At 44.3% G+C, this 25,115-nt stretch overlaps 1 protein-coding gene across 1 annotated transcript in view; it reads right to left on the bottom strand.

Moving 5' to 3' along the window:
* Window positions 1-7,415: 7,415 nt before the first annotated feature.
* The window catches only part of LOC121441307 (cyclin-dependent kinase-like 5), a 93,476-nt gene continuing 75,776 nt past the window's right edge, over window positions 7,416-25,115 (bottom strand). The window contains exon 17 of the mRNA XM_041642443.1: window positions 7,416-7,531. Coding sequence (XP_041498377.1) covers window positions 7,416-7,531 — 116 coding nt within the window. The remainder of the gene's footprint in view (window positions 7,532-25,115) is intronic.

Genomic DNA, 25,115 nt, shown 5'->3' with positions numbered 1-25,115 from the left:
GGTTTGCCATAGAATCCAGGTGGTAGTGGTGCATGCCTTTAATCTCAGCACTAGAGAGGAATATAAGACGGGAGGAGACAGCTCTCACACACAGTCTCATTCTGAGGTTCCTAGAAGGCAAGATGGCCATTTCGGACTGAGGTAGAGGTAAGAGCCAGTGGCTGGTTGTTTTTCTTTTCTTTTCTTTTTAAAATATTTATTTATTTATTATGTATACAATGTTCTGTCTGTGTGTATGTCTGCAGGCCAGAAGAGGGCATCAGACCTTATTACAGATGGTTGTGAGCCACCATGTGGTTGCTGGGAATTGAACTCAGGACCTTTGGAAGAGCAGGCAATGCTCTTAACCACTGAGCCATCTCTCCAGCCCCTTGTTTTGCTTTTCTGACCTTCAGGTTGAACCCCAATTTCTGTCTCTGGGTTTTTATTTATAGTGCTACAGAAGTGCATGCCTTTAATCCTAGCAAAGGGAAGGTGGAGGCAAGATCAAGATTTCAATATTATTCTTGGCAAAAGAGCAAATTGGAGGCAAGCCATGACACGTGATACATAAGACTGTCTTTCAAAAAAAAACAGAATGAAGGAAGAGAGGGAGAAAAGGCAGAGGGAGACTGAAGGGGCTGAGAATGTAATTCAGTGGTAGACTGGAAGCTTAGCATATTCCAGGCTCTGGGTCCCACAAAACAAACCAAGCACACAAAACTGACTGGAGGCAGCCGAGGAAAGCTGGGAGTGAGACATCTGCTCCAGGGAAGAACAGTCCAGTGTCAAACAGTTGGCCCTGAAAACATACATGCAAATAGCATTATATGGGCCAAACAGTTTATATTTATGAATGAGTATATATATATATATATATATATATATATATATATATATACACACACACACACACACACACACACACACACACACACATATACACATCTATGCATGCAAAAACCATTAGTGAAAAAAAGGCTATGAATTTGAAGGAGAGTGCAGAGGGGTATATGGAAGGGTTTGGAGAGGGAAAAGGGAAGGAGGAAATGTAATTATATTATCGTCTTAAAAAAATAAACCAGGCAGTGGGGTACACTCCTTTAATCCCAGCACCCAGGAGGCAGAGGCAGGCAGATATCTGTGAGTTCGAGGCCAGCCTGGTGTACAAAGTGAGTTCTAGGTCAGCCAGGGCTGTTACACAGAGAAACTCTGTTTCGAAAAAAAAAAAAAGATAGATAAATAAATAAATAATTTTTAAAAAGGCTTTTCTGGGAAAAAACGGAGGGGACTGAGAAGATTTATATTAGAATGCTAATGGTGTTGACAATGACAGTGGGAAATAAAGCACGTTGGGGCTGTTAAAGCCAAGGCTGATGAGCTCAACTCAATCCTGGGAATCCGCGTGGTGGTAGGAGAGAACCAGACTTCTGCAAGTTGTCTGATCTTCACACTGGTGCAATGGTCGCCTTACTCCCCCACTTCACCCACCCCCACACATAAACAAGTAAACAAACAAACACACAAATAAGTGTAGTTTTAAAAAGAAAGGTGTATTGTGTCTTGCTTTGGCATATTGATGTATTTTCTATAATTCTACAAGGAACAAAAATACTAACTGTCATCCTCTCCCACCTCATTTCCCAGCACCGGCGGGAGCTTCTCCTGGTGGCTGCACCCTCACCGGGACTTCTTCCAGAATGAGCTTCTGACCTTTCAGGGCATTATTTTCAGTTTGCTTTTCCTTGCGATTGATGATTCTGTGGAATTTCTCTCTTTTCTTAATTTCATTTTTCCTCTCCTGTTCTTTTGCTCAGCTACATTGGGATTATCATCGACAGAGGTATGTTACAGTAAGAATACTGGAATTTCCATCAGTATTGCTTTTGAAGTTAACTAATTGTATGAGTCTAGCACTGGGGGAGCGTACAGACATGAAACCTAGGACCTCGTGCAAGCTAAGCAAGTGATTTGCTTTGAGCTACACACACCTGAAGCCTGAGAGAGTTTTTTCAAATGTCCATTATTTTATTTGTGTGTGGGGTGTGTGGGGCGTGTGCACATGAGTGTAAGGGTGCGCACACCTGAGCACATGCATTTGACGGTGAGGGGAAGACTTTGGATGTCATTTTCTATTGCTTTGAGACAAGTGCTCTCGCTAAACTGGAAGCTTTCTTTTTAGGCTAGGTGGGCTGGCCAAGAGCTCCCAGAACTGGAGCTATTCTCTATTCCCCTAAACTGGAAGTGTGGGCACATGCAGCCACACCCAGCGTCCTACCTAGGTGCTGCAGATTTCAACTCAGGTCCTCATATTTGCACAACGAATCCTCTTACCCACTGAGGCATCGTCCCAGTGCCTTTTCAAATGCATTTCTAAAAACGTTTCAGACTAAAATTAGGCCTGTCATTCCAGCACTCAGTAATCGGAGACACTAAAGGTTAGCCTGGCTGCACAATGACTTTCAGGCCAGCCTGGGCTACAAAGTAAGACCCTGACTCAAACAAACAACAAAGGAAAGGAAGGGAAGAAGGGAAGGGAAGGGAAGGGAAGGGAAGGGAAAAAGGGAAAGGAAAGGAAAGGAAAGGAAGAAGAGATAAAAAGAAACAAGAAAGGAAGGGAAGGGTGCGGGTGGGGAGCAGCTAGGAACATAGCTCAGTTGTCAGAGTGTTTATCTAGCATCCATTCGCATCCGTGGTCCATTAAACTAGATGTGGTGGTGCAGGTCTATAATGCCAGAACTCTAGGGTAGAAGCCAGGTGTCAAGGGCTCCTTTGACTGCATAGAGAGTTCAAGGCCAGTCTGGAATATGTGAGAACCTGTCTCAAGAAAATAAGAATAACAAAAACAAAACCAAAAATAAAAAAAAAATACCCACCCAGACCTATTTTAGGAACCTTTGCTCATGCTAGGCAAGTGATTTAACACTTAGTCACACCCCTAGTAAGACTGGTGGGGCTTCTTTGTTCTTAGAATTTTTCTATGTAGCACAGATACCATACCCAGTTAGACTGGCATCTGTTTTCCTGTTGTTATTGTTGCTTTTTTTTTTTTACTCAGATTCTCATGTAGCCTAGGCTGGCCTGGAACTAATGATCACCTTGAACTTTTTTTAAAAAGATTTATTTCTTTTGTATACAGTGTTCTATCTGCATGTATGCCTGCAGGCCAAAAGAAGGCACCAGATTTCATTACAGATGGTTGTGAGCCACCATGTGGTTGCTGGGAATTGAACTCAGGACCTTGGGAAAAACTATCAGTGCTCTTAACCACTGAGCCAACTCTCCAGCCCATCACCTTGAACTCTTGATCCTCCTATCTCTATCTCCCAAGTACTGGATTACAGTCATGAACTATACCACAGGTAGTTTTAAAATCGGATGCCTAGATAGGACCCTCCAGGGAGCATGATGAGTCCAACCTTGTACTGGAACTCCATCCCCAAGAAGGTCAACATTATTAGCCTACAGTGACAGACATTTACTTATTTAGAATCAAAGATGAGAAGGCTATGGTGGAATACATCTTTAAACTCAGCATTTGAGATGTAGAAGCAGGAGGGGCAGGAGGTTAGAGGCCATCCTTGGCTACACGGAATGTTGGAGGTCAGTCAACCTGTGCTGAATTCAGCCCTAGCTTGAAACAAAACAAAAAAGGAAATAGGAAGATGGCTCATTTGGTAAATCACTTGCTTCTCATGCACAAGGACTTGTGTTCATTCAATAGAACTTAGAAAACATTTTGGGCATGTTGGCAGGAGCTTGTAATCCCAGTGCTGGGGAGGTAGAGATAGGAGAATCCCTGGGCATGCTGGCCAACCAGTCTAGCCTAATTGGTGAGCTCCAGGCAGATAAGAGACCCTGCCTCAAAGGAAGCAGCTGGAATTCCCGAGAAAGGCATCCAGCTGTTCTCTAGCCACCACACATGAGTATCTAAGCACACATGCACATACACATTGTGTAAAAATGGAATATAGAGCTGGGGTACCTTCATTGGAAGAATGTTTGCTTAGCCTGCATGAAGAAGCTCTTGATTTGGTCCTAAGCACCATATAAACTGGGCAAGGTAGCATCCATCTATAAACCCAGCACTCACAGGAGGATGGGGGGGTTAAAGGTCATCCTCTGCTATGTAGTGAGTTTAAAGTCAGCCTGGGATACGTGAGAGAGACCTTGTCTAAAAAACAGCAGCAGCAGCGAGAACAACCCAAGCGAAAAAAGTAACATGAAATCAAAGAAAAGTGGCCACCGTGTGCGTTCAGAGGCACACGCTATAAGGAGTGAGTTTGACCTTTGCAAGCAAGCTTCTTGTGGTACACTGGCCAGTTGTCTTTGACTGTGACTTCTATGACTTGTATCACTCTGACTGCCTGCAGGATGAGGGCGAGGACCCCTGGTACCACAAAGCATGCAAATGTGATTGCCAGGGAGGAGCCAATGCTCTGTGGTCAGCTGGAGCTGCCTCTTTAGACTGTATTCCAGGTGAGTGGCTCAACACCCTACCATTCCTCCTTCCAAAGCCCAGTTCCTCTGCTTGTGTTTTCTCCCATGCCCACTTGTGGGAATCACATCTCACACTGGCCACTGCTCCAACATGCTCCTTCCCTCTCTGCTTGACTGAGATGGTCAGATGAGACCCAACTGTCAACACAATCTGAAAATAACTGAGTGTGGGGGGGAGTCCCCTTCTTATGGATATCAGAGGAAGGAGTGGGTTCTATGTCCTGTGATTGATGAGTAGTCCATAGTATGTACTTGGAGTCAGGCTGTCTCCAAATCAACTTTGAGGGTAGGGAGGGCAAGAATCTGGAAAAACAAGTTGCTTCAGTTCTAGAAACCAAATTATTATTGTTTCTTGGATTGTCAGAGTTCAGCCAAAATGGAGGAGCTCTACAAAATGGTGTGGTCCTGGCCAACACTACCTACTGCCATTGTGGGTTTGGAAGTAGCCACAGGCATTGTATGAACGCATAAGCATGGCTGTGTCTCAGTAACATTTTATAATAAAGCAGGCACTGGTGAGCCTAGGTATGGTGGTACAAGCCTGTGATTCCCAACACTTGGGAGGCAGAGGCAGGAGGATCATGAGTTTGAGACCAGCCTGGGCTATACAGTGAGACACTGTCACTAACAGAACAAATGGGTGATGAGTCGAACTTGATTTAGAGGTTACAGTTTGGTGACTCTGCTCTGTGGGGCTGTTAGGAGGAACGGATAGGACAAGGCGTCATTGTGTTGAACTTGGCCAACACAGCAGCCTTTATTAGACATTGGTTCTTTTGTTTTGTTATGTCCTTGGAGTTCACACTGAGAAATCAGAGCAGACTTGCAGAGGCTTGCACTGTCTCTGCAAATATTTGTAAGGCTTAATCTTTTCCATGGCCCAGGGCCAATTGTGCATGAAACTGGTCTGGCCACCCCTCTCCCGGTTATGACAGTGCCCTTCAGTCTTCTTTCCTCATCAGAAACTTAGTCTCTTCAGAGAACTGTGAGGTCAGGATGGGGAGCTGGGGGACAGGAAGGCTGTTCAGCGAAGTGGGGTTTTTCCTTAGAAATGTTGTCTCACTATGTTTGGTGGGGACTCATGAAGCTGTTAAATGCTGGTGTGATCTGCCCAGTCTTAAAGGATCTTCTGTAATGCATCTATAAATCTGTTCAATGACTTTAGCTGCACACCTACTGTGTGCTGGGCACTGATAGGAAGTCAGGAACAAAGGCTTTGGCTCCGCCATGGTGAGAGTTACCATTTAGTGGAAATGATTTTTTTTTCTGCTGTGGATGGGGAGATATGCCTCCTCCCAATGGAAGACCCTCTAATCCAGTGCTTCTCAACCTTCCTAATAATGCTGTGACCCTTTAATACAGCTCCTCAAGTTGTGGTGTCCCCGAACCATAAGACAATTTTGTTGCTACTTCATAACTATGATTTAGTTACTGCTATGAATCATAATGTAAATATCTGATATGCGAAAGGGTTGTCTGATCCCCCAAAGGGTTTGAGAGCCACAGTTTGAGACCCCTGGACTAATCCTGCAGGGCACTCTCCATTCTTATGCCCGAAGGGGAAGAACCATACCGGGGCACAGGTAAAGGGTACAGGTGGTCACTGCTTCTTCTAGCAAGCACAAGGGTTTTAGAGGGGGAGGAAGCAAAGCAGGAAGTGAGTCCACCCTCCCCAGTCTCCTGAGGTGACAAAGGGCTGTCTCTAGTGCCTAGTCTTCTATTTTTTTTTATTTTTCATTTTATTTATTTATTTGGTTTTTCGAGACAGGGTTTCTCTGTGGTTTTGGAGCCTGTCCTGGGACTAGCTCTTGTAGACCAGGCTGGCCTTGAACTCACAGAGGTCTGCCTGCCTCTGCCTCCCGAGTGCTGGGATTAAAGGCGTGCGCCACCACTGCCTGGCGTGCCTAGACTTCTAAGTTGCCAAAGATGGAAGCTTTATTCGAAGCAGTCTTTCTCCACAATTCAACCCGCTACACTTAGAGGCAGGAATACGTATGAAGGTGGAACCACAGATAAAGGGAGTAGCTGCCTTGTTGAGGGGGAAGGGGTGTTGTTGGAAGCCAGGTGGAGCCTGCCAAGATTAGGTCTGCTGTTTTCCTCGGAGCCTTGTCCCTTCCTTCTCCTATCTGGTCGGCTCCATCACCATCCATGCTGCCGTAGGCACTCCTCCTTTCTTATTGTGTCTGGCCTTGCCTTTGTGAGCCCAACCTTTGTTAGCCAAAACGTTTCCCGTAGGAATATGAGATCCACTGGGATTTTATTCCAAAGAAGCTTCTTGGGAAGTAGACAGGGGGCTGGGGATGCAGCTCTATTGGCGGGAGGCCTGTCTAGCACATACAGAGCCCTGGCTTTGACCTTTGGGGCTCATGATCCCAGCACCCTGGAGGTAGAAGCAGCAGGACCATTATTTCAAGACCGCACTCAGTGCTACAGAGGGAGTTTGAAGCCAGCCTGGATTATATAAGAAACTATGTCGAAAATAAATGAAGAGGGCCCGTGGCATGGGTCAGCAGGCCAAGATGCCTGCTGACCGGACTCACACAACGGCGGGAGATGGAGACTGCTTCAAGTTGTCCTCTGACCTCCAGATATACACTGATTTCCACGTGTGTGTGCTGGCACACTCCCTTCAACCCCTCCCCAAATAAGTAAATATATTGAAAATAAAGAAGAAAAACAGAAAAGAAATTGAATAGGGATTGTTTATGGGGATTGCCTTTATTAAGTCAACCACTTGAGGAGCTGAGAAGGTCCTGCTTTGGCTATTTGGTCCCTTATGGAGTTGCCATGAACTTGAGGTTCTCTTTGTAGCATTTTTTTTCTAACACCATGGATACCTTCAGGAAGAAAGAACAAAAGCCATGTCATTGTGTTAACTGGCTGTTCTGTGAAAGACAAGATTCAAGGCAGCAGGACTAGTCTCAAGCTTCCAGGAGTCACTCGTTGGTCACAGTTTCTTTCAGTCTCTCGTGGAATGCCAAGAATATCACTTCGTCTGTCTGGATCTTGATGTTGAGTGCTTCCATCAGGGCCTGCCTCAGGAGGGAAGATCCTAGAAAGCACAGAAGTATGGGTGCTGTCACTCAGAGCTGCCCAGAGAGTGCACAGGGCTACTTAGGTTAAAGCCTAGAGGCTCCACCCACAGACTAGAAGACCAGGGACCTTTAGCTGCAGCTAAAACTGTTACAAATACCAATTCTGCCTTTTCCCCAGCTGAGCTAAGATCGGCCTGGCCTCTCAAGGATGGGGTATAACAGGGCGGGGCATGAGAAAGCCTAAACAATCCAGGGGTTCTGGCTGGGGATATAGTTGAGTGGTAGAGTACTTGCTTAACATGCGTGAAATCCTAGGTTCAATCCTCAGCACTACAAAAAACAAAAATAAAAACAAAGATAACCCAGTGGTTCCTCAGTAATTTACTTTGCTCCAGATTTATTTGCTATGCAAATGCATATAATCTTTTATAAATATTTTTCTGTTTTATTACTCTGTGTTGTATTATCATTTTGTATTTTCAATTCTAACATACACAAACACAGAGTAACACTCATCATCTCAGGAATTTCTTATCAGAAATGTTCCTGAGCTTCCCTGTCCTCCCTTTTAAAAGACAGGATCTGCTGTCGTCAAGGAGGACCTTCAACTCTTTGATTGTCCTGAGAACTACAGTTGTAAGCAGGTTCCACCCGGATTAGTTTTCTTTGGGTTTCTTTAGGTTAACTTTGTTCTCTGTTGTGGTGCTTGGGATTAATCCAAGAGCCTCATGCCACAAAGTACTTGGTGAACTATACACTTTGTACGTGTTGAAAAGAACTACCACTGAGCAACATCCATACTCTGACTTTAGCCCTGAATATTCTTTATAAACAAGACTGGGCCTCATACAGAGCCATAAAATACAGACGGAATAAAGCAAGCTACCCTGTTAAGTACCTTAGCAACCCATTCCACATGTGTCCTTACACATCAAGGGTCACTTGCGCCATAAAAGGTGCAAGGTTTTCCTTTAAGAGTAAAATGACTACAGGAATCATGTCATAAGGGCTGCCAGGTGACTTGAGATGGACCAATAGGAAGAATTCTTTCTGTGCAAGCTTGAGGACCCGAGGTTCAATTCCCAACACCCTCATTAAAAACTGTGTTGCACGCCTTTAATCTCAGCACTCGGGAGGCAGAAGCAGGTGGATCTCTGTGAGTTCGAGGCCAGCCTGGTCTACAGAGTGAGTTCCAGAACAGATGCCAAAGCTAGGCAGAGAAACCCTCTCTTGAAAACAAAACAAAACAAACATAAAACCTCACCACCACCGACAACAAAAACTAGGCATCACAAGGTGTGGAGACACACACTTTTAATTCCAGCACCCAGGAGGTAGAAGCAGGCAGGTTTATGAGCTTGAGGCCAGCATTGTATACATAGTGAGTTCCAGGCTAGCCAGCACTACTAGGTGAAACCTGATCAAAACAACAACCAAAACCAAGAACACAAAAACTAGGCATTTCAGTGTATGTGACCTCAGCATTGGTGAATGGTGAGAGGTGGATTATGGGAGTTTGGTAGCTAGCCGGTCAAGAAAAACACTGAGCTTCAGTCCAGTAAGAGACTCTTGTCTTATTTTTTTTAAAAAAAAAAAAACAATCTTTTTTCATTATACATACCAATCCCTGTTCCCACTCCCTCCCTTCCTCCCAATCCCTGCACTTTCTCCTCCACTCCAACCCTCTATCCACTCCTCAGAGAGGGTAGGTACATTTCTTTGGGGAAGGTCCAAGGCCCTCCCTACTAGGCAAGGTATGAGCAAGGTATCCATCCAAAGAGAATAGGTTCCAAAAAAGCCAGCACAAGCTGTAGGGATAAAACCTGATGCCACTGCCAGTGGCTCCGCAGTCTGCCCCAGCCATATAACTGTCACCCACATTCAGAGGGACTAGTTTGGTCCTATGCTTGGTCCTTCCCAATCTGGCGAGTGTTGGAGAGCTTCCATTAGCTTATGTAAGCTGTGTCAGTGGGTGTCCCCATCATGGTGTTGACCTCTTTGTTCATATTCTCATTTCCCCACTCTTCAACTGGACTTTGGGAGCTCAGTCCAGTGCTCCGATGTGGGAAGAGACCCTGTCTTTTTTTTTCTGATTTAAAGATGGTTTTTATTTTTTTAAATTTTTTTAAAATTTATTTATTTATTAAAGATTTCTGCCTCCTCCCTGCCACCACCTCCCATTTCCTCCCCCTCCCCCAATCAAGTCACCCTCCCTTGTCAGCCCAAAGAGCAATCAGGGTTCCCTGCCCTGTGGGAAGTCCAAGGACCACCCACCTCCATCCAGGACTAGTAAGGTGAGCATCCAAACTGCCTTGGCGCCCATAAAGCCAGTACGTGCAGTAGGATCAAAAACCCATTGCCATTGTTCTTGAGTTCTCAGTAGTCCTCATTGTCCGCTATGTTCAGCGAATCCGGTTTTATCTCATGTTTTTTCAGACCCGGGCCAGCTGGCCTTGGTGAGTTCCCGAAAGAACATCCCCATTGTCTCAGTGTGTGGGTGCACCCCTCGTGGTCCTGAGTTCCATGCTCGTACTCTCTCTCCTTCTGCTCCTGATTTGGGCCTTGAGATTTCTGTCCGGTGCTCCAATGTGGGTGGTTCTCTGTCCCTGTCTCCTTTCATTGCCTGATGAAGGTTAATATTCAGGAGGGTGCCTATATGTTTTTCTTTGGGTTCACCTTCTTATTTAGCTTCTCTAGGATCATGAATTATAGGCTCAATGTCCTTTATTTATGGCTAGAAACCAAATATGAGTGAGTACATCCCATGTTCCTCTTTTTGGGTCTGGCTTACCTCACTCAGGATAGTGTTTTCTATTTCTGTCCATTTGTATGCAAAATTCAAGAAGTCATTGTTTTTTACTGCTGAGTAGTACTCTAATATGTATATATCCCATACACTCTTCATCCATTCTTCCATTGAAGGGCATCTAGGCTGTTTCCAGGTTCTGGCTATTACAAACAATGCTGCTATGAACATAGTTGAGCATATACTTTTGTTGTATGATACCGCCTCTCTTTGATATATTCCCAAGAGTGGTATTGCTGGGAGAGACCCTGTCTTAAGGCAGAGGGTGATAAAGGAATTCACCCAACATCCTCTTCTGCTCTCCACATGAGCATGTGCACTTGTGGCGCACCTGCATACAGCACAGCGCATGTGCATACACACACACACACACACACACACACACACACACACACTCGATAGTGCAGTAGCTGTTTACAACAAAATCACTGGCAGAAACTTGGGAAGGTAATGTTCTTTGTGGGTTTGACAGGGATCAGCCCCTTTGAAGCTTGCAAGAATTGCCTGGGGGTGAGGTCTGGGCTCTCCAGGAAGTATATGGCTGCTTATGGTGGAACGTCTCTCTAGGCCACACTTCCTTAGAGTCCCCAGATGGTTTCCTGAGGGTGTCCAGAGGGCTAACTCATTCTTGGTCCTCAGTGGAAATGTGTGTCCAGTGAACTCAGGCCTCCACAAGGTTCCTTTTGCCTTAAGCTGTGGCTGTCGCCTCATCATTCAAGTCTCTCATTCTGAAAGATGTTGACAGTTGGGTAGGTGTAGGGGAAGACAGACAAGCAAGGGGAGGTGGGGGGGCTGGATTTCTGCCATGGTAAGTCCAAAGAAAAACATGCAAAACTGAGAAAGAATCCATTGAGCTTCATGAGTTTACCCAACACCACCAACCAGTGTTACAGCCTGCTCCTTTTCAGCTAGGCTCTGTACTCAGGGTCTACAGGTGCCAAACATGATTTCACTTTATCTTGTTCCACGTGGCTCGAGGCACTATTCCTATGGCGCCCATTTCACAAGGTGAGGAAATAGGCTCAGAGGGAGTTAAGAGAGCTGTTGCTACTGCGGGTCTTTAGCTTACTCCTGTCATGTGGGTGATGCGGAAACAAAGCACCAGAGTCCATGAAAGGTAATGGAAAGAGCAAATGGCCATCAACAGGGACTGGAAAGTGGGACCAAGTTTCCTTCCCTTCTAGCCCATGAGCCTGAAGAGAAAGGGTCAGAAAGCAAAGGAATTTGGTCATTAGATGTTGGAAGCAGCATTGACTTAGAGATATTCAGTTAGAATAGGACAGAGTGAGGCTAGAAATGTAGTTAATTTGGTAAAGTGCCTTCATGGTAAACAAAGGAAAAAATCTTAGAAATTAAAGAATCCGAGGAGACAGGTGGGCGTACACCTATAATCTCAGCACTTGGGAGGTGAACACAGAGAAATCAAGGCCAGACTTAACTCTATAGCAAGTGTTCATAGTGAGTTTGAGGCCAGCCTGGGCTACATGAGACCTTGTCCTCCCAAACCAAACCAAACAGGTTAAGTGACAGGTGAAGGCCCATTAAAACCCTGGTTTTTGCCACTGGGATCTTTTCCAACCTTCTGCAAGACTCTGTCTTGCAGGTTAGAGGGATGTTGGGGGCTGGGTGTCTGGCTCTCTCAATCCACCAGCCCACAGAATGTCTTCTCTGACAGGCCAAAGCTTTTAAAATGCACTCTCAAAGTATGCTTGTTAAAAACACTCCTCTCTGGGAGTGGAGTCCCAGCCACTGAATTCCTAACAAGGTCCCCTAATGATTTGGCCACACCAGGTGTGATTGAGTGGCTCCTAAAGCACCGATCCTCTCTCCTGAAAGCTGGCGTGATTCTAATAGACTCCAAGGCCTTGAGCACTTGATAAACTACAAATGCTGTCCCCTTGGTCCCGGCCCGCTGAGACGTACAGACGTAGAAAAGAGCTGAGCTGTCCTAGCCTGAAGCCTGCGGCTATTCTGTCTATGGCGCCTCTGGGCAGGGCATGGCCATTTCTGAAGGTGGTGTGTGTGTGTGTGTATGTGTGTGTGTGTGTGTGTGTGTGTTGGACCTTGTGCACGCTACAAAAACACTACCACTGGTCTACAGCTCCAGGCTGTTTTTACTGAATTTGGGAAGGTGTCTACAAAGAAGATTCAAACATCCCCTATTAGTTAATGTTCCAGGTGATGATGCCACAGCATATACACATGTTTTGCTTGAACTTATATTTACAAATGGAGAACATAATTTCCTTTGCCTTATTTGGAATGTATCGTTCTCAGGTAGGAAACGAAGCAAATGGAGGTGAATGGATGTATATAAGTTATCTTTTGTTTTCTATAGCATCTCAGTGAGGAGCTGGATTAGGATTCGAGTAAGAGGTTGCCTACCTAAGTGGCTTATCGAATTACTTTTGTACAGACGTGCAGGAAAAGGACTAGGGGTTAGAGAGTTACCTAAGGATAGCAGGCTAAGGATCCTGAAGGTCCCCGCAGAGTGCAAGTGACCTGTAGTTACCCCAGTTATCACGACTGCCTGCTATCTAGGCAGCAGGAACAAAGAGGGAACACAGAGAAAACTGGATTAGATAACTCTTAACAGACATTCTCTTGAACAAAGAGGGAACACAGAGAAAACTGGACTAGATAACTCTTACAGACATTCTCTTGTATGTCCTCTATCAGACGTTACACCACGGAGTCACGTCCAAACTTGAGAAACTCTGGGAAAGGCTTTAAAATTGTGTATGTGCTTCATTTATTTATTTACTTATAAATAAATAAATAAAGCAAGTGATATCACTGCCCCTTAATAAAACTGGTTTGTTTTTGTCAAAACAAAAGGGAGATGCTCTGCTGTCAATTGGCAAGGTAACCCAAGGCTGGTTTTAATGTGAGGACTTACTTACAAAGGGAAGGGAGCAGCAGGCAACTAGCCCCTAAGGACCACTTTGGCTGTCCCCATCTGAAAGGAAGTAGTCCCCTTCAGCTGTTGCCTAATCATAGTCGTCCTTTATTTTTCTTCAGACATGGAGAAAATGACAATTCCCAAGCAGGAAGTCAGTCTCAGTATGTAATTGCCATTTCTGTGGCTCACCATTGTTTTCCGCCTATAATTGGCTTCATCAGCTGCTCAAGAACAATTAGAGACCCTAATGTTCATATGCAGCACAGTTCAACCTGTGATAATGAGGGAACTAAAGCTGGCCGCCTGGCATTTCAGTATGCCATTTTGCTGAGCACCTCTTGGCATTTAGGTCTCTAAACGGATGAGGGAGGCAATGCATTTCTCACACACCCCCCATGGGGTTGCCATAGAACCCGCTTTTATGGATGTTGAGTGAATGTCTCTATGGCAAACAATTTACTTTAGTTCACCGCTATCCCATGAGCGCACTAATTAGGAGGAGGTCCAGCTTGCTGCATCTAGTACCATGCTGAGACACGAAATGTCCTCCACTTGCAAAGTGCCAGTGTTCCTGCTTTGTTCTTTAAAGCCATTTCCTGTCGGAGTTCAGGGATAAGGGGTTCATTCCTGCGTTTGAGTTTTGAGATGGGATCTCAAAACTTTCTCAGGGCGGCCCAGAGAAGCTGGAACTCCACAGATACACACACTGCCACTCTGGTTAGAGTTGTGGGGGTTTGAGTGTGTGTTGTTTTTTTCCTCCTCAGAATGCCCCTATCACAAACCCCTGGGTTTCGAGTCAGGAGAGGTCACACCAGATCAGATCACCTGCTCCAGCCCGGAGCAGTATGTTGGCTGGTACTCCTCATGGACAGCAAACAAGGCCCGGCTCAACAGCCAAGGCTTCGGGTAAGTAGGGCACGCAGCCCAGGTGGAGACATACTTAAAAAAATAAAATAAAATAAAAAGATGTGCTTTGAAAACTTAGGTCCGTCTCACAAACGGATGCCATATAAAGCACTTATTCAACAAACCCCAGCTGAGTGCCTTGTTGTGCCAAGGACTGCAAGTACAATGGTGGCATTGGTGACTTCCTTGGCATTGGTGACACACAGTGACGAGGGGGAGACAGACTGGAAGCACAGCCCTGCACACCCATTCAGCTCAAGGGATGAAAACTGCTGGGGAAATGGGGAAAGAAAGGAAGACCTCGTCAGCTAAAGATGCCAGGGAAGTCTCTCCTAAGGAAAGACCCCGAGGATCCCCGAGTTGGGATGATGCCCCTTGGTGCTAGGAGTCCCTCAAAAATCTGTCACTTGTTGGCTTTTTGTAGAGATTTATAGAGGATGGCTCCTGGTAATTTGGTGTGTTCCTGGCAGGTGCGCTTGGCTTTCCAAGTATCAGGACAGTAGCCAGTGGCTCCAGATAGATTTGAAGGAGATCAAGGTGATTTCGGGTATCCTTACCCAGGGACGCTGTGACATAGATGAGTGGATGACAAAGTACAGTGTGCAATACAGGACCGATGAACGCCTGAACTGGATTTACTATAAGGACCAGACTGGAAACAATCGGGTAAGTGGGACTCACTCCAAGTCACCATCCCTTGAGACTTGCCCCAGCCTGCTGTCCATGTGTATGTCCTAACGCTGACCCCTCTGCATGTTGGGTCATTTGCGTTCCATCTCCACTGTATGATCTGCTCTCTTTCCCAGAGGTACCCCGGGCCACTAGCAGTTTCTACATGAATGCTGTACTTTCATGCCAAAGAGGTGGTTTTCTAGTTCTCAGTAACAGCCTGTAATCACTCAAAAACACCGCCCCGGCTATCTGGACTGTTCCAAACTCACTGGGTCATTGACCGTGGGGTTTCATGGGCCTGACTTAACTTGCTAGCACTCATTTGCATAGTTATGGCCTCTTCTTACTACTGACTGAGACTGACAGCTGCAAAGGAAGCCTAGCAAGTTAGCCACTTTGAGGCTCGAGAGATGGCTCAGTGGTTAAGAACACATGTTACTCTTGCAGAGAAGCAGAGTCCAGCTCCCAACACCCGGATCATAATGTTCTGTAACTCCAGTTCCAGGGGATCAGGTGCTTCTGGCTTCCAAGGACATCTGCACTCCCTTGGCACATAGCCACACACAGGCATGCGTGAATACACATAACAGTAAAAGCAATGCTAAAAACAAGTTTGAAAATATTAGCAATTGCTAATATTAAGATGAACTAATATTAATTGCCTAAATGGCTATTTAAAAGATGGTGTCAGTACAGACACACTTAATCTATTAATCCTTGCAGGCTGAGTTCTAGATCTTCACTATGAACTAACCACATTAAGCACCTGGCTGTCTTTGCAAAAAAAAAAAAAAAAAACCTCATTAGCTGTTTGGAAATGGAAATGCTACCTCCCCTTTTTTTTTGGCCCAACAGTAAGGAATTCTTCAGGCTATTTCCGATCTCTCTCCTGCCCTCTCAATGTGCAGCCCAGGCTGGTCCTGATTCTCTCGCCTCACTCTCCTGAATGCTGGGATTACAGGCGTGTGCCACTGCTTCCAGTTCTTCTCAGACTATTTTTGACATTTAATCGATTTATGTAGATATGTGTGACTGATAATCAGAAGGCCTTATAGTCCATGGTGGCAGTTTGCACAGTAAGACAAACACAGGTTGAAGTTCGGAGGAGTCTGACACAGTGGGAAAAACCATTTTGATGCTTTTTTTTGAGACTACAAGGTTTCAGGCATCCCACGCTGGTTTCTAATTTGCATATGGCTGAGGATAACCTTGGACTTCTGCTCCCCCTGCTCCTATCCACCTCCTGAGGGCTAGGATTGTAGCTGTATAACCATGGACAGTTTATGTGGTGTTGGGGATCAGACCCTAGCATTTTGTGCTTGTTAGTCAAGCACACTACCAATTGGGCCACACCCCCAGCACCTCCTAATTTCATTCTCTGGCCTTACCAGTTGACATTAGAATTCTTTTGTAAGCCTTGGACTTGTGAAGGCCTTGGTGACACTCTGAAGGCACTCCACCTCCATTCATGAAGTCTCAGGCCACATCCCATCAACTCCCTCTTCACTTTCTCCTGACTCTTAGATATGCTGAAGGACAAACAGCTTAGAGAGAAGGCAGCTCAGGCCTTCTTGCTAGGAAGAAAGGCAAGATCACTGCAAATGAGGGCCGCCTATTTTGTGGCTAGATAAAGCTAAGTGCAGCAGTTAAATATTTTAAAGAGACAGTTACAGGAGGAAATGAGATGCTTTTATGTCATGGAGCAGAACACCATGACCCTAGAAAGAGTATGAAGAATTCAGAAATAGCGTCAAGCACCTACAATATTTTATGTTGCTTCCTGAAAAGCATTAAGCAAACCTTTTATCTCTATGTCAACACCACCTTCTCCTTTCCAGAATTTTCCCTCTAGTTTAGTCTGTTTGTAAAAAATAGTCTTCCAAGTCTGAAAGGCACTTGTCACTTGGAACACAGTAGAAACACACATTTAAGCTTTGCCTTCCAACTTCAGAGGCAGTTACAGGTTTGACGAGTGTACCCTGGATATTTTCGGAACACGTGATCACCTCTCTTGTGTGGGATGAACCCTTTCAATTTTTTTTTGTCAAAGGGCAAAGGATTAAAATGGAAAATTTGTGAAGAGACAAGATGCATATTCTAGCAACCATCCAATCGGACTCTGTAATGACAAAAATACTCATATCTGTACTGGCTGCCATGCTGACTACGGGTCATGTGCAGCTGCTGACCACTTTAAATGTAGCTGATGTGGGCTGGGCATGTGGTACCGTGGGAGAGTGCTTATTTGGCACATACAAGGCCTTGGCATCCTACCGCGTGTGTGTGTGCATACACACACACACACACAGGCGAGAAACTAAATTTCCATGTACTTTCACTTCATATAAATTTAACTGGACACACATGACTATTGGCTACCATTTTGGATAGTGCAATGTCCCCAGAGCATGTAGCTGTTTGCAATCAGCCAGCCAGATTTTTATGGGGTGGCTGAGCAGATAAAGGTACTTGCCACCAAGCATGGCAACCTGAGTTCAAGACTTAGAATCCACATATCAGGAGAGAACTGATTGGACTCCCGAAAGTGGTGTTCTGACTTCTACACACATACTGTGGCACATAGGCACGCACGCACGCACACCCACACACACACGCACCCACACACACAGACACACAATTTGTATGTGGCTATTATATGACCAGATTTCCACCTCCCTCTGTTTAGGTCTTCTATGGAAATTCAGACCGGAGTTCTACAGTCCAGAATTTACTGAGGCCCCCCATCATTTCCCGCTTCATCCGACTGATCCCTCTGGGCTGGCATGTCCGAATTGCCATGCGGATGGAACTGCTTGAGTGTGCCAGCAAGTGTGCCTGATGCCCATTCATTTCAGCTCAGTCCTGCCACAGTGGGGAGAGCTTGGTGGGGGGATGGGGGGCACCTGCCATGTCACTGTGATGAATAGGGCTGTATCTTCTAAGTACTTTAAAATGTAGATTTGGGTAGAGAATATTTCACTTTTTAAAAGATATAGTTTTGAGTTTCAATGGAAGAAAAAAAATAAGCATTTCCTGAACTCGGCCAAAGAAAATAAGAACAAAGAAAATATCCCTCAAACCACTTTCTTACATAAACCTAAATAGCAGGGGTAATTTGCTGCTCTCGCTCGCTCCCTCTCTTTTTCTTTTTGTCTAAGTGAACTGTCAAAGGTGCAGACCCAGAGGAACATAAAGCAGCTCTAATAATTTGAAAATTCTTTTTGGCTCTTACCACATTCAGAACAGGAGCATACGATTTTGCAAAGCCTCACAAGAATGCTGAAGGACTGCCCTTAAAACTTTCATTAAATCCTGACTAAAGTGGACTGGAGACAAGCAGGCAGGCATGAATAAAGCAGTGGGGAGCCTGCAGCATGGGGCCCAGAGGCTGTAAACAGCAACCAACCCACCAACCAACCCACCAACCCACCAACTCACCAACCAACCCACCAACTCACCAACCAACCCACCAACCAACCCACCAACCAATCAACCCACCAACCAACCAACCTACTAGTCAAGGCTCCCCCCTCCTAGAACTGTTTTTGCCTGGAAGGGGTTTGGTTATTTAGCTACAGGCCTGAGGGAATTAGGGCCATTCCTTTTACAATTAGCTCTATTCTAGAACCCATTCAGCCAGCTGTCCATCTGTGGTTACCAGGAAATGAATGCAAGGAGAAGGCTGCGTGTGTGGGTAGTGAGGGTTCCCTTACACAGAGGAAGCCCAAATGACTAGACTACATCACATCTCTTTTATCTATGGCTACAGTTTTCCAGAAAAAGAACACACTTTGAAGCGCAGCTGAGGTAAGACATAACTCTGGCTCCTAGGAGGAGAGCATGCTTTGTGGAAAGGGGTCAGAGCTCCTGTCAGAGGACTGTGTGGGGATGGCTCAGTCACTAAAGTGCTTGCTGTACAAGCAAAAGGACTTGACCTTACATTCCTAGAATCCATGTGAAAAACTAGGCAGGTACGGTAGACGTGCCTTTAATCTCAGAATTTGAGAGTCAGAAGCAAGCAGATCTCTGTGAGTTCAAGGCCAGCCTGGTCTACATAGCAGTTCCAAGCCAGTCATAGCTACACAGTGACACTCTGTCTCAAGAAAAAAGAAAGCCAGGCATGGAAAGTCATACCTGTAAATTCTAGGACTATGAGTCAGGTAGAGACAGGAGGATTCCTAGAGCTTGCTGGCCAGTCAGTCTAGCCTAATCAGTAAGCTCCAGGTTCACTGAGAAACCCAGTCTCAGAAAGTGAAGAGCGATTGAGGAAGAGACCAGATGTGGACCTCTGTCCCGTATGTGCACATACGTCAACCTATGAGCAGGGAGAGTCTATTGCTTCTCTGTGAGATGCTTCTCCCCTCTGACTTCTGCCTTGCCCACTCAAACGTGCTTCCTTTGACATGGCATCTGAAACCTCGTCTGGTAGGAATGGGCTTGGCTCCTGGTTCTCTGGTTGGAGAAGCTCATCTAGCAGGGAGCTTTAGAACCTGAGAGAATGACGACTGCTCTTGGTCCCATTTGCCACCTGGAGCTCATGCTGTGTTTGAGGCCTTTCCCTGGGAGAGGCGTGTGGGGAGAAGCTGACAATCCAGAGGATGGAGCCCTCCAAAGACAAGGGCCTGGCCCCTCCCCCTACACACACAGTGTAGCCTTGGTTAGCAGATTTTTTTCTCTGGTATAACTTTCCATTTCCAGATATTAAAAGAAATGAATGGACTCACACTAAAATGACCTAGGATGGCCGGACTTGGTGGTGTATATCTTTAATCCCAGCGCTTGGGAGACATGGACAGGTGGATCTCTGTGAGTTCAAGGCCAGGTCTACAGAGCGAGCTCCAGGTCAGCCAAAGCAAAATAGTGAGGCTGTCTCTCAAAAACCAATCAACCAACCAACCAACCAACCAACCAACCAATCAATCAAATGACCTTGGATGCCACAATCTTCTTAGTGAATGGAAAAACTTCTTCAAAGCTTCCAATTTCCTACCTAGCGTTTTAGAGTTCCACAGGGGTGTGTGTGGGTACGTGTAGATTACTGCATATACAAATCCAGTTTGGATGAAATTCCTGAAAGCTGACTCTTATTTGGAAAACTTACTTTTTTTTAACCACACTGAGTAATTGGCAGAGAAAATAACTTGAGTTCTGATGAGGGAAAAAATAATCAAAAGGCTGTGAGTATGAGGCGTGGATAAAGACCCATCAAGTAACAGTTCAGATCATAAATTTGTTTTGTAAGAGTTTTATTAAGTTCACACAAATAACCCTTATCCACTTGCAGTGTATAATTCGACAAAGTATGTTCAGACCTGTGCAATCATTACCACAAGTAACTTTAGCCTATTCTTTTTTTTAAATATTTATTTATCTATTATGTATACAATAGTCTGTCTGTGTGTATGCCTGCAGGCCAGAAGAGGACACCAGACCTCATTACAGATGGTTGTGAGCCACCATGTGGTTGCTGGGAATTGAACTCAGGACCTTTGGAAGAGCAGGCAGTGCTCTTAACCGCTGAGCCATTTCTCCAGCCCTTAACTTTAGCCTATTCTTATCACCCCTGGGGGAATCCTCCCATGAGCCATCAGCCACCACAATCCTGGGCTACTTGTAATCCATTTTACCTATAGATTTATCTAGTTCTGGGCATTTCCCCAGATACATGGAATCCTAGGATATATAGTAGTTCTTGGTTGGTTTCTTCTCCTTATCATTGTGTTTCTAAAGTCCATGTGTTGGAGAAGTACTTCTCCCCTTTTTGTTACTATCATTCCATGTAGGAATATTCAATTAGTATCTACCCATTCTTCTGGGTGCTTTCTACTTTGGAGCTGTTACACATAATGCTGCTACATGAACATTGATGTGCAAATTTTTGCATAGACATGCTTTATCTTGAGCATACACACCACACATTTAGATTTGTTGGGTCACTTGGTGACTTCATGCTTAGCCTTATCAAAACTTACTTGCCCAGGTGGCTGCACCATTTTCTGTTCCCACTAGCAATGTATAAAGGGTTCCAATCTCTCCACATCTTCAGTAATGCTTCTTCCTTTAGATCCATTGTAGAATGTGTGTAGTGGCATTCCATGGTGATTTTGATTTGCATTTCCCTAATAACCAATGGTGTTGAGCATCTTTTCAAGGGGAAATTTGCATATCTTTAGAGAACCGGCTATTCAAACCCTTTCCCCATTTTAAAATTTCAATTCATCATTTCATTAAGAGTTCTTTGCATATTCTACATATAATCCTCTTATGCAAATTTCTGTTGTTGTCATTTGAGACAAGGTCTCACTATGTAGCTCTGGCTAACTCTGTAGACCAGGCTGGCCTAGAACTCAGAGATCCTGCTGCCTCTGCCTCTCAAGTTCTGGGTCATCACATCTGGCCTTACATTTTTTTCAAACTCCCTTGGTGAAGTCCTTTGAATCATGGCAAGGTCCAGATTTCTAGGAAGTCCAACTTTCCCGCTGTGTCTTTTGATGTATTATCTGAGAAACTACTCCCAAGTCTAGGGTCAAGAAGGTTCACTCCTCTGTTTACTTCAAACAGTTTGAAAATTCTTTCAAAAAAGAGTTTTAAGCAAGAGTCTAATTTCATTCTTTGCATGTCAATATGCAGTTGTCCTGGTACCTTCTGTGGAAGCCCTTCCCCCAAATGAATGGGCTTTGTACCCTTGCCAAAACCAACTGGCCCAGAATATGAGGGTTTCTTCTGGCCTCATAATTCTAGTCCTTCATAGTCTTCATTACTGTGGCACTGTAGGAAGTTATGAAATTAGGACATGTGAGTCTTCCAATTCTGCTCTTTTCAAGATTGCCTTGGCTCTTCTGGGTTCCTTACATTTCTAAATAAATATATCTGACGCCAGCCAGGGGTTTCACAATGGAAAATGCTTACAGTCTCAGAATTTAATAGCCAATGGGGACACTAAGGTCTGTGGGTAATTTGCTTTCAACAGCACACAGATTATTTACTTCATTACATTTGTGACAGGATGTATTAAAAACTAAACTATTACTGAAGGAAACCTGAAGCCTAACAATCTTACTAGTCAACAAAAACCAGTATGCTTCCAATATCATTTCTTTCAGGGGGTAATTCAATAAAATTATATAATGGAGCAAATTCATCCCTATCAGCGCATTTTGTTTATTTTTAATACTAGACTTTGGGTTATATGTGGAAGAATATTTTTATGCTTTTGAGGCCCTAACCCAGGGTCTAATACATGCTAGGCTAATGCTTTGCCACTAAGTTCCATCTGTAGCCTGCAAATTCAAACAAAACAAAACAAAGTAGCAAAGCACTCAATATTTGCATACTTTTAATTAATCATGAAGCATTAAATAATGCTATTAAGAAAAAAATTGGAAGTGATCCTGCTGCATGATGTGGGAGGTTATATGGATAAAGCAAACTTTTTCCAAGTAGAGAAACTGCTATAAATTTGGTCTCAGAGCCAAGAAGATTACATCCCATAAGTAATGACTGCTGACAGTGCACCCCTCTGACCACATGAAGCGCAGCGCTAGAGGACAGCTGAAGAACACCCCATAAGCACTTTTGCTTCCCCAGTGAGGCCAACAGCCCTACATGAAGAGCAAAGAGAATACACATACCTAATGTACTAGCCAGAGCGGCTCTGTATAGCCAGCTTTCCACAGTCAGGGAAATTTCTTCCCAGTTTGATGATTGATTGGAGAGAGAGAGAGAGAGAGAGAGAGAGAGAGAGAGAGAGAGAGAGAGAGGGAATGTATGTGCATACGTGCGTGCGCACATCCACAGAAGCCAGAAGATGACATGGGATCTTCTGGATCTGGAGTTACAGGTAGCTGTGGGCCACCCATGTGGGTATTAGGAACTGAACTGAACTCGGGCCCTCTGGAGGAGCAGCAGCAAGGGCTCATAACTAGTAAGCCATCTCTTGAGCCTCTCTTCCCAGCTTCTGGGAGCTATCAACTGAGGCACAAATACACAGTATGATATGATGCTAGCCAACATTTACCAAAATTCTGTTAAATGTTTGGCAGCATCTCATTAGATGTTCATAACAACCCTAGGTTATAGGTACTAGCAGTGTTTCCATTTAAAGGTGAAGAAACTGAGGCACAGGGAAGCTCAGTAAATATGTTGCCTCAAGTCATATCAGAGTTAAGTGATAAATCCACTAAGGCTATCTGTCTATTTAACTACTTTATCAGCCTCCCTAGATTTCTAAGAAGTTGTTTCACTGAAGAACTGCTTCATTCTTAAATCAGATCAGTCACTACCAGCTGGGAGATGTAGTAGAAGATGGCACATGAATTGGTGTGTTTAGAAAAAAAAATTGGCCAGGTGGTGGCGGCGGCAGCGCACGCCTTTAATCCCACCAGGCAGAGTTCAAGGTCAACCAGGTCTACAGCCAAGACTGTTACACTGAGAAACCCTGTCTCAAAAAACCAAACCAAACCAAATCAAACTCAAAACAAAACAATACAAACGGACAAAAAAAAAAAACAGGAAATAAAGTGAAAAAAAAGTATACTGGGCACAGTGGCTCATGCTATAAACACAAGAGGTGAAGGCAAAATAGTTCTCAGATAATTCTAAGTTGGAAGCTAGCCTGAGCTACACAGGATCTTTCCAAGATGAAACAAAACAAACAAACAAACAAAACCCCCATACACTTGATGACTTTGTCTTCGTTTCTTAGGAAACAGGGTCCTCTGACTGCCACATGCTTGGTGTGGCACATACATGTTTATACTCATTGGCAGACAGACACACAGAATGAGAAGTTCTGAGTTTCAACTCTTACCCCCTTTTAAGGAAAGATATATAAAATTGGAGAATAAGTGACAAATAAAGTAAGATGAATTTGATGTTTCTGTCTCCCTACCGAGCAGTATATAGTTATGCCTCCAACTGGACTATAAACTGAAGGGGTGCGGCTCCTGTGCCTGTATTTAGACTGTCTCCCTTTGGCTCAGGAGAGTACACCCAGTTGGCCTAAACCAGGCATCAGTCAACTCTGCCTGTGCATATTATCTAGCTGTTTTTGTGCTGTATGCACAGGGTTCTGTGGAGCAACAAAGCTTTTATGGCCCATAGAGCCCATTTACTATTTGGCCTCTCTGAAAGAGTGTTAGCTAACCCCTGCTCTACAACCAGAAGCAATCTTTCAGATCGGACCATTTTTACTTTGCAGCGCTAACCATGCCAGGTTAGCATCTCTCTTCATCCTCAGATTACCAAGTGAGCACCAAATGACACAGACAACAACACTCAAGTGTGAAAGAAACCAAAGTTTTCACAATGCCATCAGGGGAAAAGAACTTTATAAATAGGAAAAAAACCCATTAAGTAACAGGATTTGCTTTGCTTTGCTATACATTAATTTCTCTCCTTTAAACTGATTACAACTTCAAAGGCCCATTGGCCTCATTGGAATTCGAACACATTCTTGCTTACAAAGAAAGAATTAAAATGGAGCTGCTTGACTGTTCAAAGGCAAGAAGGACCACAGTGCTCAAGATTGGGAAAGCCTGGCAGTCACGTGAGTCAGTGCAAAATCTGCATTTTATTAAAGACATGTGGGAAGATCCATTCAAAAATACATTGTGCTCAGTAAAAATTAACCATTTCATGCTGTTAATGAAGGTTACCACGGAGTAGATATTTGTAGAATATATACAGCAACAATAGAAATTTTACAGAAGTTTAGAATGGAATACATGCCAGAAAAAACTTGATAAGATGTACCAACACATGATACAAAGAGTTATAGAAACACTTTACAAATGGTTCATAATTAGCTTGTGAGGAATTTTAAGTATTCAACACTTTAAACTCAGTTTGGATTCAAAAATTAAAAAGATTAACAACCACATCACACCCTTGCCACAGTAAAAAGTATGGAATACACTTTATATAATGGTTTATAAAGTTTGTGCAATTAAGAATGTCCACTGATTATCTACCACACATCAGATGGCATATCCCTCTGGCTTATCCCTATTTTTGTTTTTAAGAATGAACAGGGGTTTCAATGTCACCCTGTCCTGTGCCTTCCCAGATTACCCCCTTCAAACTTAGTAAAGATTGAAGAAGTTCTGATAATTGTCTAAGTATATACAGAATAACTACCTGAATTCAGAATGGCACAAAGCAATTCTTAGAGATTGAACTCTGGGTTAACTATTTTGTTTGGCTTAATTGTCTCTGTTCATCAATGCAAGTTTACAGTAAGAATTGACTTCTTCCTATGGCCACATGGCCGCTCCTCCCCGAAGCCACCCCATCACTGACCAGAGTAAACAAGGAG

This window comes from Microtus oregoni, unplaced genomic scaffold (genome assembly GCF_018167655.1).
Source record: "Microtus oregoni isolate MIOR12 unplaced genomic scaffold, Mior012 000074F_ref0000038, whole genome shotgun sequence".
Classification (NCBI taxonomy): Eukaryota; Metazoa; Chordata; class Mammalia; order Rodentia; family Cricetidae; genus Microtus; species Microtus oregoni.
This window is presented reverse-complemented; position numbering and strand designations above follow the sequence as displayed.